The 14,641-nt window shown below is 35.9% G+C and overlaps 1 protein-coding gene across 6 annotated transcripts in view; it reads right to left on the bottom strand.

The window, feature by feature from the left end:
* The window catches only part of MKLN1 (muskelin 1), a 397,154-nt gene that overhangs the window by 106,912 nt on the left and 275,601 nt on the right, over positions 1-14,641 (bottom strand). For all 6 annotated transcript variants that reach the window (XM_055284047.2, XM_055284046.2, XM_063641641.1 and 3 more), the window contains one exon: positions 12,212-12,281. In XM_055284047.2, the coding sequence (XP_055140022.1) occupies positions 12,212-12,281 (70 nt within the window). The remainder of the gene's footprint in view (positions 1-12,211; positions 12,282-14,641) is intronic.

Here is a 14,641-nt window from a genome sequence, read left to right as displayed (position 1 = left end):
ATATATTAAAAATGCCCTTACAATTTAACAACAAAAAGACAAACAACCCAATTTAAAAATAGATAAAGAACCTGAATAGCCCTTTCTCCAAAGAAAGTAAACAAATGGCCAACAGGCACATGAAAAGATGCTTAACATCATTAGTCACCAGGAAAATGTAAATCCAAACCACAAAATACCATTTCACATCCACTAGGATGGCAATAATAATAATAATTTAAAAATGCAAAACCGTTAAGTGTTGACAAAGATGTAAAGAAACTGGAACTCTCACACATTGCTGGCAGGAATGTAAAACGGTACACATACTGTGGAAAATCATTTGGCAGTGCCTCAAAAAGTTAAACAGAATTACTACATGACCAAGAATGCCCACTCCTAGGTATAAACCCAAATGAAGTGAGAAAAAAAAAAGGTATACACACAAACAGTTGTACATGAATGTTCACAGGGGTACTGTTCACAATAGCCAAAAGGTGGAAACAACTCAAATGTCCGTCAACTGATGAATGGCCAAACTACAGTATTTCCGTGCAATGTAGTTTTCCGCCATAAGAAGGAATGCACACTGACACAAACTACAACCTGGATTAACTTCAAAAACATACTAAGTGAAAAAAGTCAGATACAAAAGGTATCTGACTTACCCAGAACAAGTAAATGCATAGAGGCATAAAGCAGATGAGCGGTTGTCAAAAACTGGGCTGAGATCGAAAAGGAGATACTCCTTACTGGGTATATGAAGTTTCTTTGTGGACAATGAAAATATTTTGGAACTAGATGGAGGTGATAGTTGCTCAATTCTGTAAATGCGCTAAATGTCACTGAATTATACACTTTAAAATGGCTAACTTTATATTATGTGTGAATTTTACCTCAATAAAAAAAGAATTAAGCTGTTGGTGATAAGAATGGCAATGAAAATAACGCTAATATTTTGTGAGCACTAAACTTCTTATTTGGCACATTGCTGAGACTTTTACATGCGTTAGCTCATTCATAGTAGTAGTAGTAGTAGTGGGAGGAATATATGAACACAGGTTACTCTCTTCATCCTCATTTTACAGATGAAGACATATAGTTACACAGCTAATAAATGACAGAGTTGAGATCAAAACTCAGTCATCTGCCTCTGGCTTACACTGCTGGTTGGCTGACCCAGCTTCCACTCCCAGCCTAGTTCTTCCTAGCTACTCTCCAGGCAAGGGTAGACATTTGACAAAGGTCAACGAGATGCAAGCAGCAGTTTGTAATGGGTTAAGTTTTGCTTTCTGAAACAAATGCTGCTACTTTTTCTGTCGCTTGGCTATATGAACAGTTACAACTGCAACAATCACTGTGCAACCATGAAGAGAAATGGCCAAGAGAATCTCAAAGATAACAACCATTGGTGAGCCACTCAAATCTCGTCAGCAGCCACCTACCTCCAGTTTTATTTTTTCATTCACAGCCACTTTAATCTGTATAAATTCCAGCCATATTAACTGTACATATTTTAGTATATTTCTCCACAAGATACAGACTTAAAAAATTCATGATACTGTCATATACCAGAAAAAAGTAACAGCAGCTCCTTAATATAATGGCATCAAAAAATCCTGTCAGTGTTCACAAATCCACAATTGTCTAATTAAAAAAATGGTTTTTCTAGTTTGAAGTCCAAATAAGGCTCATGAATTATGACTGGTTAATATATCTCTTAAGTAACTTTTAATACATTGGTGTCTTTCAATTGCATTTTTCCCCCTTTAAATTTTTTGCTGAAGAAACTGGGTTGTTGTCCTTAAGACTTTCCCACAGTCTGGATTTTGCTGACTATACCCCCCACCCCAATGTTTATTTTCTGTAAATTAGTAATTTAATCTTCTCTATTTTCTTATGTAGGGAACAACAACCAGAAAACCTATTTGTTTAATCCACTGTAACAGAACCTTCTGTTAGTTGAAGCTAAAAGCATTTCTACTGATTCACTGACCCCAGCAGACCAAAGCTTTAACCACTACTTTATAAAGACTGTTTACATTTACATACCATTTACACTCTAAGTAGCTATTAAAACTTCTTTATTACATCACCATAGGAAAATTGAAATTGATATTCTCTAGTCATTAACCTTTTTTCATCCCTATCAAATTAATAAGTGTAGTAATGTGCCTTTTGGTAATTCAAGGTTTCTTTAAGAATACAACTGCATACTGAACAGCTGATATAGGTAGATATTCATACCCTTTATCTTTGCACATTGAACAGATAATATAGGTTGATATTCACATCTATCTTTTTTATTAACTCCACCCCCATATCCCCCTTCCTCTCACTCTTCAGTCATCCTTTTAAGTCTTAGACATCACCTTTCCCTGACAATTCATTTAGCTAGGTATAGCACTGTAACTATAATAGTAAAAATAGGCCTTTATACAGATCGTTGTACACTATCCATTATCCCATATACTCAACCCCTAAAACCAATGGAAAGCATCTGTTTGTACATATACAGTAGTATTAATAACCAAATATCAACATAATTTTTGTTATTAAAAATAAAAATCTAGAATAATCTAAAGTAAAACATAATGGTCTGACTGAAGAACACTGTAGGTAAATTTTTTTTTTTTTTTCAGACGGAGTCTCGCTCTGTCGCCCAGGCTGGAGTGCAGTGGTGCAATCTCAGCTAACTGCAAGCTCTGCCTCCCGGGTTCACGTCATTCTCCTGCCTTAGCCTCCTGAGTAGCTGGGACTACAGGCACCCTCCACCATGCCCGGCTAATTTTTTGTATTTTTGGTAGAGACGCGGTTTCACTGTGTTAGCCAGGATGGTCTTGATCTCCTGACCTTGTGAACCTCCGGCCTTGGCCTCCCAAAGTGCTGGGATTACAGGCGTGAGCCACCGCGCCTGGCCCATTGTAGGTAAATTTTTAAATGTTTGAATCACATTTTAACTTTATTGATAAGTTTTTCAACTTCCATTTTTTCCAACTCTTCCTTTTCTCTCTTTTTTTTTTTTTTTTTTAAGACAGTGTCTCACTCTTGTTGCCAAGGCTGGAGTGCCGTGGTGAGATACGGTGTATTAGTTTCCTTGGGTTTCCATAACAAATTATAACAAATTGATGGCTTTAAAACAACAGAAATTTATTTTCTCATAGATCTGAAGGCCTGAAGTCTTAAATTACAGTGTCAGCAGTACCATGCTCCCTTCAAAGGATCTCAGAAAGGATCCTTGTTTGCCTCTTCCAGTATCTGGTGGCTCTTGATTTTTTTCTGGCTTATGACAGCGTAACTCCTATCTCTGCCACCCATCTTCACATGGCTTTCTTCCCTGTATCTGTGTCTTTTCTGTGTCTAGTAAGGACACTTGTCATTGGATTTATAGGCCACCCTAATCAAAGATGCTCTCACCTCAAGATCCCTACCTTAATTACATTTACTAACACTTTATTCCAAATAAGATCACATTCTGAGATATCACATATCTTGGTAGGGGTGGGGGTGGGGGGAGAGACCATTCAATCTACTACACAGAGCCAGCCAGGCAAAAAAAAAAAAAAAAAGTAGTGAATGCTTATGAAAATTAGTTCTAGGTACTGCTGTTAAAACGCCAGTGTGGTCGCAGCCTAGCAGGCAGGGCAGAAAATGGTATGTGTTGAAAATGAAGAGGAGGCAGTCACCAGATCATGCAGTTTGTGCAATTACATGAAGTCTGAATTATAAATGCAATGGGATCTATTAGGCACAACAAAAAGCTATGATGTGATTAACATTACACACACATATGCACACAATGTGCATTACAGAGAGCGGATTAAAAGAACTGGCACACCAGTTAGGATGCTGTCACAACAAACTCAGGAAAGAGGTGAGACGAAAGAGACTTGGACTAAAATAGTGTGGAGATGGACAACAGTAGACAGTTTTGACACACATTTTGGAGAAATAATTGATGGGATTTGGTGACAGATTGGATGCAGGGGAAAAAGAGGGAGGCATTAAGGATGATGACATCGTTTCTGACTTGAATAACAGGGTAAGTGGTGATATCATTTACTGTGATGGAAAGAACTGGCAAAGAAACAGGAAGTACAAAAATGAGACTAGAAAAGTCCAGATTTTTTATGTACGTATATCTGAGGTTATGTAATAAATCACTCCAGTGTCTTAAAACAACAGTGGTTCATGATTTCTCATGATTCTGTGGGTTTGCTAGACAGCTTTTCCATTGGTAGCTCTTGGATTCATTCATGTAGTTGTATTAAGCTGATGGATTGGCTAGGGGACTGGGCTTAATTGGAGTGGGGAATGGGAAGGCTGGGGTTAACTGGGATTGGGCTTTCAACCTCAAAGAAGCTAGATAGGCTTTCCTCAAGCACATTTATCTCTAAGTTTCTATAGGCCTTGCTTAGAAGTTGCAATATCACTTCCTTAGACTTTTCTGTTGGTCAAAGAAAATCAATAGACCAACCAAGACTCATGAGGTAGAAGAGACTGCACCTTCTGCTGGAAGGAGCTATAATTTGTGACCATATTAAGAAATTTCGACTCTGTTCTAGGACAAGTAGAGAAACATAAAAAGGTTTTAAGGTGTGGAACAATAGCAACAAAATTCAATATCCATTCAGGATTAGAAATTCTCAGAAAACTTCAAACAGGAGGAAATTTTCTCAAACGAACACAGGACATATATAAAATATCCACAGCTGGCCAGGTGTGGTTGCTCATGCCTGTAATCCCAGCACTTTGGGAGGCCAAGGCGGGTGGATCACGAGGTCAGGAGATCGAGACCATCCTGGCTAACACGGTGAAACCTCATCTCTAATAAAAATACAAAAAATTAGCCAGGCGTGGTGATGGGCGCCTGTAGTCCCAGCTACTCAGGAGGCTGAGACAGGAGAATGGCATGAGCCTATGGGACGGAGCTTTCAGTGAGCCAAGATCGCACCACTGCACTCCAGCCTGGGAGACAGAGTGAGACTCCATCTCTAAAATAAAATAAAATTAAAATAAAATAAAATATCCATAGCTAAGCATCATGCTTAATGATGATTCCCTCTAATACTGGAACAGAAGGAAGGCTGGGGCAGTGAGTGGGGAGAACAGGAAGGGGAAACCACAGATGCAGAGAAAATATTTGCAAATCATATATAAATTGATAAAGAACTTAAATACAAAACATACAGAGAACTCTCAAAACTCAACAATAAGAAAACAACAAATTTCAAAATGACAAACCTTTTGAATAGACACTTCACCAGAAAACAGTCAAGAAAGCAACAAGCATACAAAAAATGGTAACATCATTCATTATTTTAAAAATGCAAATTAAAACCACAAAGACTTGTATATTAGCTTTGTTTTTTTTTTTTTGGAGACAGAGTCTCGCCTTGTCTGTCACCCTGGCTGGAGTGCAGTGGCAAGATCCTGGCTCACTGCAACCTCCGCCTCCCAGGTTCAAGTGATTCTTGTGCCTCAGTCTCCCAAATAGCTGAGATTACAGGCATGAGCCACCACGCCTGGCTAATTTTTTGTAATTTTATGGATATGGGGTTTCGCCATGTTGGCCAGGCTGGTCTCGAACTCCTGGCCTCAAGTGATCTGCCTGCCTCGACCTCCCAAAGTGCTGGGATTACAGGCACGAGCCATCATACCCAGCCACTTCTATATTAATTTGTAGCACATCTTTGTAATAGCCAAAAATTGGAAAATGATTCAATGTTCATCAACAGGTATATGGATAAACAAACTGTGAGATATTCATACAATAGAAATCAAGTAGGTAACAAGATCCTACTATTATTACCTGAATAATGACACTTGCACTTGCCAGTATGTTTGTGAGTACATACAGATGTATGCATGTACATGTTTAACTTAGTATTTGATGCAATGAACCCATATAAAGATACGAATGGGCGCAAACCTGATTGTTAGCATTGGTTACTAGAGAGAAGGAGATGAGAGGACAAAAAAAAGAAAACAATTATTTTCTTTTAAAAAGTTATTCCCATTTAAAAAACCAACATGTATGGTATTCCACTTACGTAAATTATGTGTCTGTGTGAGTGTATGCATAGAGTTAAGCTGAATCATCTTCAAAATGACTGCAGTGGTGGTTGGTGGTGGTGATGAGGTCAGGATGATGGAATTCAGCTGATTTCTAATTTCTTTTAAATTTCTTATGCTTTTATCTCCTTTTTGATTCTCACTTTTAGTATTTGTAATTTGTATAAACAAAAGCATTCAAGTCACTTTCACAGTGATGGGGGCAATATTTTGAGACTTTAATGAGAAAACACTGCTGTTAATTCTGGATCACCTGTGCTGGTAGAGTAACTGTGGCATGAATGAAAATCCCATAAATGCTTTAAAGATATAATGTCACCATTCCCTGTCAACATATATGTGGTTACAGTAGTTACTGATACTGTCATGGAAAACATGTCTTTCAAGATGACTGGTGAAAACTCTCTAGGGTTGGTTAAAATGTACAGGCAGTTACAAATGTCTTTTTAATTGACATAATAAGGGTTAGATCATAACTCCTTTACTGCAATTATAAGCTTCTTCCAAAGTAGTTTAAGTAAATGATATGCCTTATGGAGAAAATACATGTGTTAGATAAACTTCATTATGATATGAGTTATAGTACTGTTGGCTGTGAATTCAATGTTAATGAATCAAAAATACTTATATTAAGGTTTCTTTAAACAGAAACATATATAAGACAAGATTATACATTGATTAGCTGATGAAAATATTGTAACCGAAGACTCACAGGAACCTAACCCTGTATTTTTCTAGGAGCAATGGTTCAGTATTTGTTAAACCACTGTTAATGACTACTTTATAGGACATAACTACAATGAATAACCAGAATCAACTGTATATGAAACCAAAATACTTGCCACAGTTTAAGGGCAGCGAAGTAGCTACTACATGTATCCTAATCCTTGCAATTACTGTATGATTATGGGAAGAATTCAAAAACACATCAACATTCAGTGAAATAACGTTTCTCCTTATTCAAAACTAGATAAAACTAATTTATATAGCATGAGTATCCTCTTAAGTGATTTGAAACAAGCAGGTCACGTAACAGCTTATTAGAATAAACTAAAAAGTGAATAACTTTTTGCATCTGCAATATTTTATTACTGGCAACAATTATTTTCTTAGCAATACCTGCCTATAATAATACTGCTACTTTACATAAAGTATACTAAATTTCAGAAAATGCTTTTGCATACATTCTTATTTTATTCTCATAAGTGCAATTTGCATTTTGGGTATTGTATTTTTCATGTTTTTGTTGGTCCTTTTTAATACAGTTTTCAGTTCTTTGCCAAAATTTTCAATATTAATTTTCATCTCCTTTTTCCCTTTCACATAGCAAGGGCACTTATTTTATGACTTGTATCTGAAACTCCTATTATCTGTAAATCCTTCTATTTTGATAGACATCAAATAAGAAAAACTAAAAGTAACTAGATGCCTAGGGTATCAGCTTCCTAAAAAAGCATATCTTCTACTGTAGGTCTATTTGTAGGGATACTACCAATCCCTGATTATTTTAATCCAGTTTCAAGTACCGGGATGATATGAAACTGGACTTCACTCCCTGTGAGGGCCAGACTATTTCTGGTTCAAGCTCACTCTTCAGACATAGCTTCAGGGTCTTAACCCAGAGCAAGAGGAGTCTACCAACCTATCACACCCCAGGTTCTAGCTTCTAATCTATATCTCCCTGGCTCCAGGGGTTTGTCAAAGGTGCTATTTCAGCTTCTTAATCTCTTAGAACTTCTTTAGGATACTCAGTAGAAAAGTGGCCCCAAAGTAGTTCTTTTTGGATTCCCATAGTCTTCTGAATCTTGACCCCATCACTTTTAAAAAAAATGTTGTGGGCACACAGTAGGTGTATATATTTACGGGGTACATGAGATGTTTTGATACAGGGATGCAATGTGAAATAAGCACATCATGGAGAATGGGGTACCCCTAACCTCAAACATTTATCCTTTGAGTTACAAACAATCCAACTACATTCCTTACATTACTTAAAAATATATAGTTATTATTGACTACAGTCAGCCTGTTGTGCTATCAAATAGTATTCCCATCACTCTTTACTACCTTATTTTCAATATACTACCTTCAAAAATATTTTTTAAAATTTCACTTCTATTTCATCTTTTCTATCTGTGCTTAGTGGAAAATCTTGTCAAAACTGACTTTTATTATTATATTTTTCATTTATAGAAGTTTTACTTGGTTCTTTTTCAAATCTGCCACATCACTTTTTAGTGTCCAATTTCTTTTATTTCTTTAAATATAAGTAGTTGACTTAATTCCAGTATCTTTCAGTAATTTTAATTCTAATATCTAAAATTCTGGAAGGGGTTCTGCTATTTGTTCTGCTAGATACTTTATCTTACTTTCTGCTATATACTTAGTTATCTTTGAGTGTGTACTGCTCAATTTCCTTTAATAATGATTTGTGGAGAATGCCTGAGGCCTAGAAATAAAGGTAACTATTTTCAGAGAAGATCTGCATTTGCTTCTGCTGAGAACCTTAAATGTACTATTCATCCGCAATCACTTTAAACTAAAATCATACCACAAGGTTTCATGGATAGTCAAGTCATGAGAATCTGACTACCAAATGTGAACAAAAACCAATACATAGCTATAACTTCTCAGAGGTGAGTTTTCTTCCTCATTTTCTCTTCCTCTACTGAGTGTCAATGCAATTCTTTACACAGTCCCCAGGAGGTGGGGACTTCTGTTTTATTCTTATCCTGAGAATGAATTGCTTTAAGGTTCCAGCTTCCAAAAAACAAAAAAAAAAGTCCCAGCTTTTGTTTGTGCATGTGCGTGCATGTGCATGTGTGTGTGCGCGAGTGCATTTTTTTTTTTTTTTTTTTTTTTGAGACAGTCTCTCACTCTGTCACCCAGGCTGGAGTGCAGTGGCATGATCTCGACTCATTGCAGCCTTGACCTCCTGGGTTCAAGCAATCCTCCCAACTCAGCCTCCTGAGTATCTGGGACTACAGGCACGTGCCACCATGCCCGAGTAATTTTTGTATTTTTTGTAGAGACAGGGTTTCACCATGTTGCCCAGACTGATCTCAAACTCCTGAGCACAAGTGATCCACCCGTCTTGGCCTCCCAAAGTGCTAGGATTATAGGCACGAGCCACCACGCCCGGCCATGGATATATCTATTTTTTAACAGTGCATTTGAGAACTTTCAGATCAAGAGTGGGAAAGAAATATAGCTTATAACCACGAGAAGTGCAAGACTCTTTGCCACATATCTACACATGAAAACTATACCCATCCTGGCCAGCCATGATGGTTCACGCCTGTAAGCCCAGCACTTTGGGTGGCCAAGGTGGGCGGATCACCTGAGGTCGGGAATTCAAGGCCAGCCTGGGCAACATGGTGAAACCCAATATCTACTAAAAATACAAAAAATAGCTGGGCGTGGTGGTGCATGCCTATAATCCCAGCTACTTGGGAGGCTGAGGCAGGGGAATCACTTGAGCCCAGGAGGTGGAGGCTGCAGTGAGCCAAGATTATGCCACTGCACTCCAGCCTGGATGACAAGAGCAAAACTCAGTCTCAAAAATAAATAAATAAATAAAAAATAAAACTATACCCATTCCATCCAACATGGCAGTTTCTTATACAACTAAGTAAACATTGAAATTGTTTTCAATTTTATTTTTTCTTTTCTGGCAAAAATGTAGTCCTTTGAGACTAGCCACGGAAAACCCCAGTTATATTTGAGTAATAACTACAATGAAGAAAACTAGATTGCATGGTATTTATTTTCATGACAAATTAATCCTTCTTCATTACAAAACTTCAGATAACTTCTACTATAGGACTTATCATATTGAAATGTTTCAGGGTATCTGATGCAATACCCGTCGCTCATTAAGAGGAGACAATATTTAATTCCCTACAGTATTCAAATACCTAAAGTTTGGCACTCCATAGATGCTTAGTAAATAATTTTTTAATGAATGAATAAGCAAACAAAAAAGTTAAGAAAAGCATTAAATTCTACTGCCTTCAAAATATAGTCCAATAACAAATAAAGACAATTTCAAAATAATAAGGTTATCATAGTTTCAGTTATGATCACTGAATTTTCTTTTTTTCAGAAAAAAAGATCATTAATAAGAAATAAAAATAATCAAATGAAAAACACTAACATACCAAAACTTGAGCACTAAAATTATTAAGTAAAATGAAAAAGTGAATCAAGAAAAGCGTGATTAAAAACACAATGTAAGTCCATTAACATATGCAAAGAGATTTTAATGTAAATAGGAAAAAGCAAATTATAACCACAATGAGTTAAAATGAAAAATCCACTACACTGGCAAAATATAAAAACCACCCATAGAAGTGATGAGGAGAACGTGATCCAACAGCAACTTCCATAAACACCCAGTAAGAGGATAAATTCTACAACTACTTTGTAAAACAGTCTTCTGTTACCTGATAAAGTTCAATACACATATACCCACCCTATAATTCAACAATTCTACTCCAAGGTATGTATACTTAAAGAAACTCTTACACATTTGTACCAGGAGACAACATATAAGAATGTTCACAGCAGCTTGTATCATAATAGCAAAGAACTGTAAAAAGCCTAAATGCCTATCAACAGCAAAATGGATAAATACATTTCGGCATATTTATACACAGGAATACTATATGGTAGTGAAAATGAACAAACTACAATTACATATAACAACATTATTAAACATCATGTTAAAAAACAGCAAGTCACAGAAAATTTATAAACAACTGAATCAATTTATATTTTATTTTTATAAAGTCAAAGCCAAAAAAACTAAATCATAAAATATTTATATGCTATATCTATGGAATATTATTTTTAAATGCTTAATGAAACATCAATTATAGTTACTGGGGAGGGGTTAGAGGAAAGATATAAGGGGGGCTCATAGGAGGCTTCAAAAGATAGCAGTCACTTTCCATTTCTAAACATAGGTGATGAATAAACAGGTTATTTGACTTATTCTTTACATTATATATAAAAATTATAAATATATATTCTTTTTTTTTTTTTTTGAGACAGAGTCTCACTCTGTTGCCAGGCTAGAGTGCAGCTGTGCGATTTTGGCTCACTGCAACCTCTGCCTCCTAGGTTCAAATGATTCTCCTGCCTCAGCCTCCCAAGTAGCTGGGACTATAGGCGTGTGCCACCACACACAGCTAATTTTTGTATTTTTAGTAGAGAAAAGGTTTTACCATGTTGGCCAGGATGGTCTCGATCTCTTGACCTTGTGATCTGCCCGCCTCGGCCTCCCAAAGTGCTGGGATTACACGCATGAGCCACCGCACCCGGCCATTTTTTTTTTTTTTTTTTAACATAGATCAAAGGTTTCTGTGTTGCCCAGGCTAGCCTCGAATGCCTAGCCTCGCCTCCTTATGCACCAGGACAACGGGCCTGAGCCACTGCGGCTCCCAAAAATCATAAATATATATTCTTTAGACATGTCTTTTGCAATAAAACATGTAAACACCAGGGGATCCAAATAGGTAGGCAAAGAGAAAAAAAAATACATACATATATATATATTTCCATGAATTATACTACAATTAAAAAATAAAGTAAGTATTATTTACCCATTTGCTTTACCTAGCAGAGCATTAATTTCTTCTAGGATAAGGACATATGTGTGCCTAATACATTATAAATATTAATGCTGAATGCATATAACTGAAAGAATGATTTTAAATTCAGTCAACCCTAGACACTACTTGCCAGGGAAAAGAAATTTAGCACATGGTCCTGATGCCATTTAAATATTATTTTAATATTAAGTATAATAATATTATAATAAAATAAACTAAGTTTATTTTCCCCATAAGATAGTCATTGAGTCAGAGTTCAATTTACTAACATTTCCTTAAACATTTACAGAATAACTTGAGTGTAACTGTTCTGTTAGACAGAAGTAAAAGTCCATGTTTCATCAAATCTCACACTGCATTTGCCTATGAGATAAAAATTCTTCCAAAATTTAAGAAACAAGCAAAAATAGAGAAAATAAAAATTTACCTCACAATCTCAAAAAGAGAATAAACTATCAGTAGGTTCCAGATGACTAGTATCAATTGAGTGTTTATTTAAATGGTGACTTCTAAACAGCATTAAGGGATACATGTAATCTTACCTGGGGAGGATAGTTGCTCTCTGAAGACCATCTTGAAGATTGGTCGTTTGGTTTGTCCACTAAAATGTTCCTGGAATAAAGAAAAGTATTAAAAAATTAAGAGAACATGAATAGGCAAAAAGAGGAATAATCTACCAGATGCTGAAATTATCACAAAGTTATGTAATGTTTGGAACTTGAATAAGAATAGAAAACAAAACAGAGTAAGAAAAGCACAGAAAGCTTCTAGTAGATACAAGATTTTAAAATATGACAAAGGTGGTATTTTCAACAACAGAGAAAAATCAAGACTTTTCATAAAGCACTTTTGTTTAAAATAAAAAGTTATATTAATACTTCACACTAAGTGACAAAATGAACCTTAGATATACATATTTAAGAATTTAAGGTAAAAATAGCTGGGTGCAGTGGCACACATCTGTAACCTCAGCTACTTGGAGGAAGACTTGAGGCCCGGAGTTCAAGGCCACAGTGTGCTATGATGGATCATGTCTGTGAATAGCAACTCCAGCCTGGGCAACATAGCAAGATTCTGTCTTTAAAAAAAAAAAAGACTTCAAGGTAAAAATAAAGCAATAAAATACCTAAAAATAAAATACTATATACACATATGTAGCATGCATTATATTATATTGCACGCAATCATATTGTTACATTATATATTTATTACATATATCATACATGCATCGTATAGAATATATATATTTTTTATACATATATAAAGTCCATCTTTGGAATAAGATGCACTTTTAAGCATACCATCAAAAGCAGAACTGTGAGTGGAAAAGTAACTAACATAAGTAACTTTAGAAGATGGCGATTTCACTGGAAACTGTAAGGCTAAAGGCAAGCAGAGCTATACATAAACACTGCTTGATTTGGTAAAGTTGTTTTTCACAAGGAATATGGGTTAATTCCTATGTTACATACATACTGGAGTTGAACAAATAAGTAAATGGCTGGTAAATGTGGGAGCCAGGTTTCTCACTTTTGGAGGGGGATGTTACAGTTAAGCAAGGGGAGGGAGGGCAGAAGGAACCCTGTGGTACTGGATTAGAATCAGCGACATCAGTGCAAACTTGTGTTTACCATAATATAAATAATTATAGGGGTGTGTGTGCACAAACAGTATTTTCTAACTCTGTCCACTGAGGGGGACTAGAAGCAGTGACACACCAGTACCCAAAAGCACACCCAGCACCCTGATATTTGTTTCTACATACCATTCTCCAATAAAAGAAAACAGGAGTAGCTGGAGAAATGGCTGATTCCAGAGCCAGGTAAGGGAATACAGAAGATTAACCTAGAGCATCTTATACAAGAAAAAAAGAAGCGTTTTTTTAAAAAAGGCAGACGAAGGGGGCAGTATGGATCATGTCAAAGGGTCACAGAGAATGACAGGCCAATGCTAAAAAAATTTAAGCGGTAAAATACCAGTGAGTCCATATTGATACAAACAACCCCTGTCTAACCAGCAGGAAAACATCAGAGGAAGGGTCAATGAAACAAATGAATAGTACTCCCCCTCCAAACTCTCAATATAATAAAAAACAAGGAAAGACTGAGAAACTCACACACCAGAGGAGAGTAATGAACATGACAACTAAATGTAACGTGGGATCTTGGATCAGAGAAAGAATACTTGTGGGAAAACTAGTGAAATCCAAATAAAATGTGGCATTTAGTTAACAGTAGTGTACCAGTGTTGACCTCTTAGTTGTGACAAACGTACCATGGTAATGCAGGATGTCAGCAACAAGGGAAAACTGCATAAAGAACGTATATAGTAACTATGCCATCTTTGCAACTTTTCCATAAACCTAAAATTATTCTGCAATAAAAATTCTATTTTTTAAAAGTTAGATCTATACTGGCAAAGAGAAGGTACTTAATAATTATAGATTTATTTATATCATCACAAATAAAGAGACTTATTATCAAAAATAGATTAATGAATTTTTTTAAAAAGCACAGTGTATGGAAAAGAACTGCCTTTACACACATGCTCCACAAAGGCAAAACATAAATACCTAAAACAACTAAAAATCAAATTAACGGGCAAACAGCCAACTAGAAAAAATAAAGGCAACATAAAATACATTGGGCTAATTAAAATTTGAATATTTAAAGAGGACTTAAATACCCCATATGAAAACGGACAAAAAAAATCCAAAACCAATAATCAAAAATTGGAGATTAAGATAAACATACATATTGTCCCTATAAAATTAGTCCCACACCCTCAAAAATAACCACATTTTACAATTATAACAGCAGTTGTTGGCCAGGGCTGGTAAAATGTTACTCTTATATTTTGCTGATAGGAATGCAAATTAAGGTAACTTTTCAGGAGAAAAATTTAATCGATGGCAAAAATATTTCAAATATGTACATCCTTTAAATAAAAATGATTACAACCATGACAATGAC

Source organism: Symphalangus syndactylus, chromosome 6, assembly GCF_028878055.3.
Source record: "Symphalangus syndactylus isolate Jambi chromosome 6, NHGRI_mSymSyn1-v2.1_pri, whole genome shotgun sequence".
Taxonomy (NCBI): domain Eukaryota; kingdom Metazoa; phylum Chordata; class Mammalia; order Primates; family Hylobatidae; genus Symphalangus; species Symphalangus syndactylus.
The sequence above is the reverse complement of the archived record's forward strand: the minus strand, read 5'-3'. Positions and strand labels throughout refer to the sequence as shown.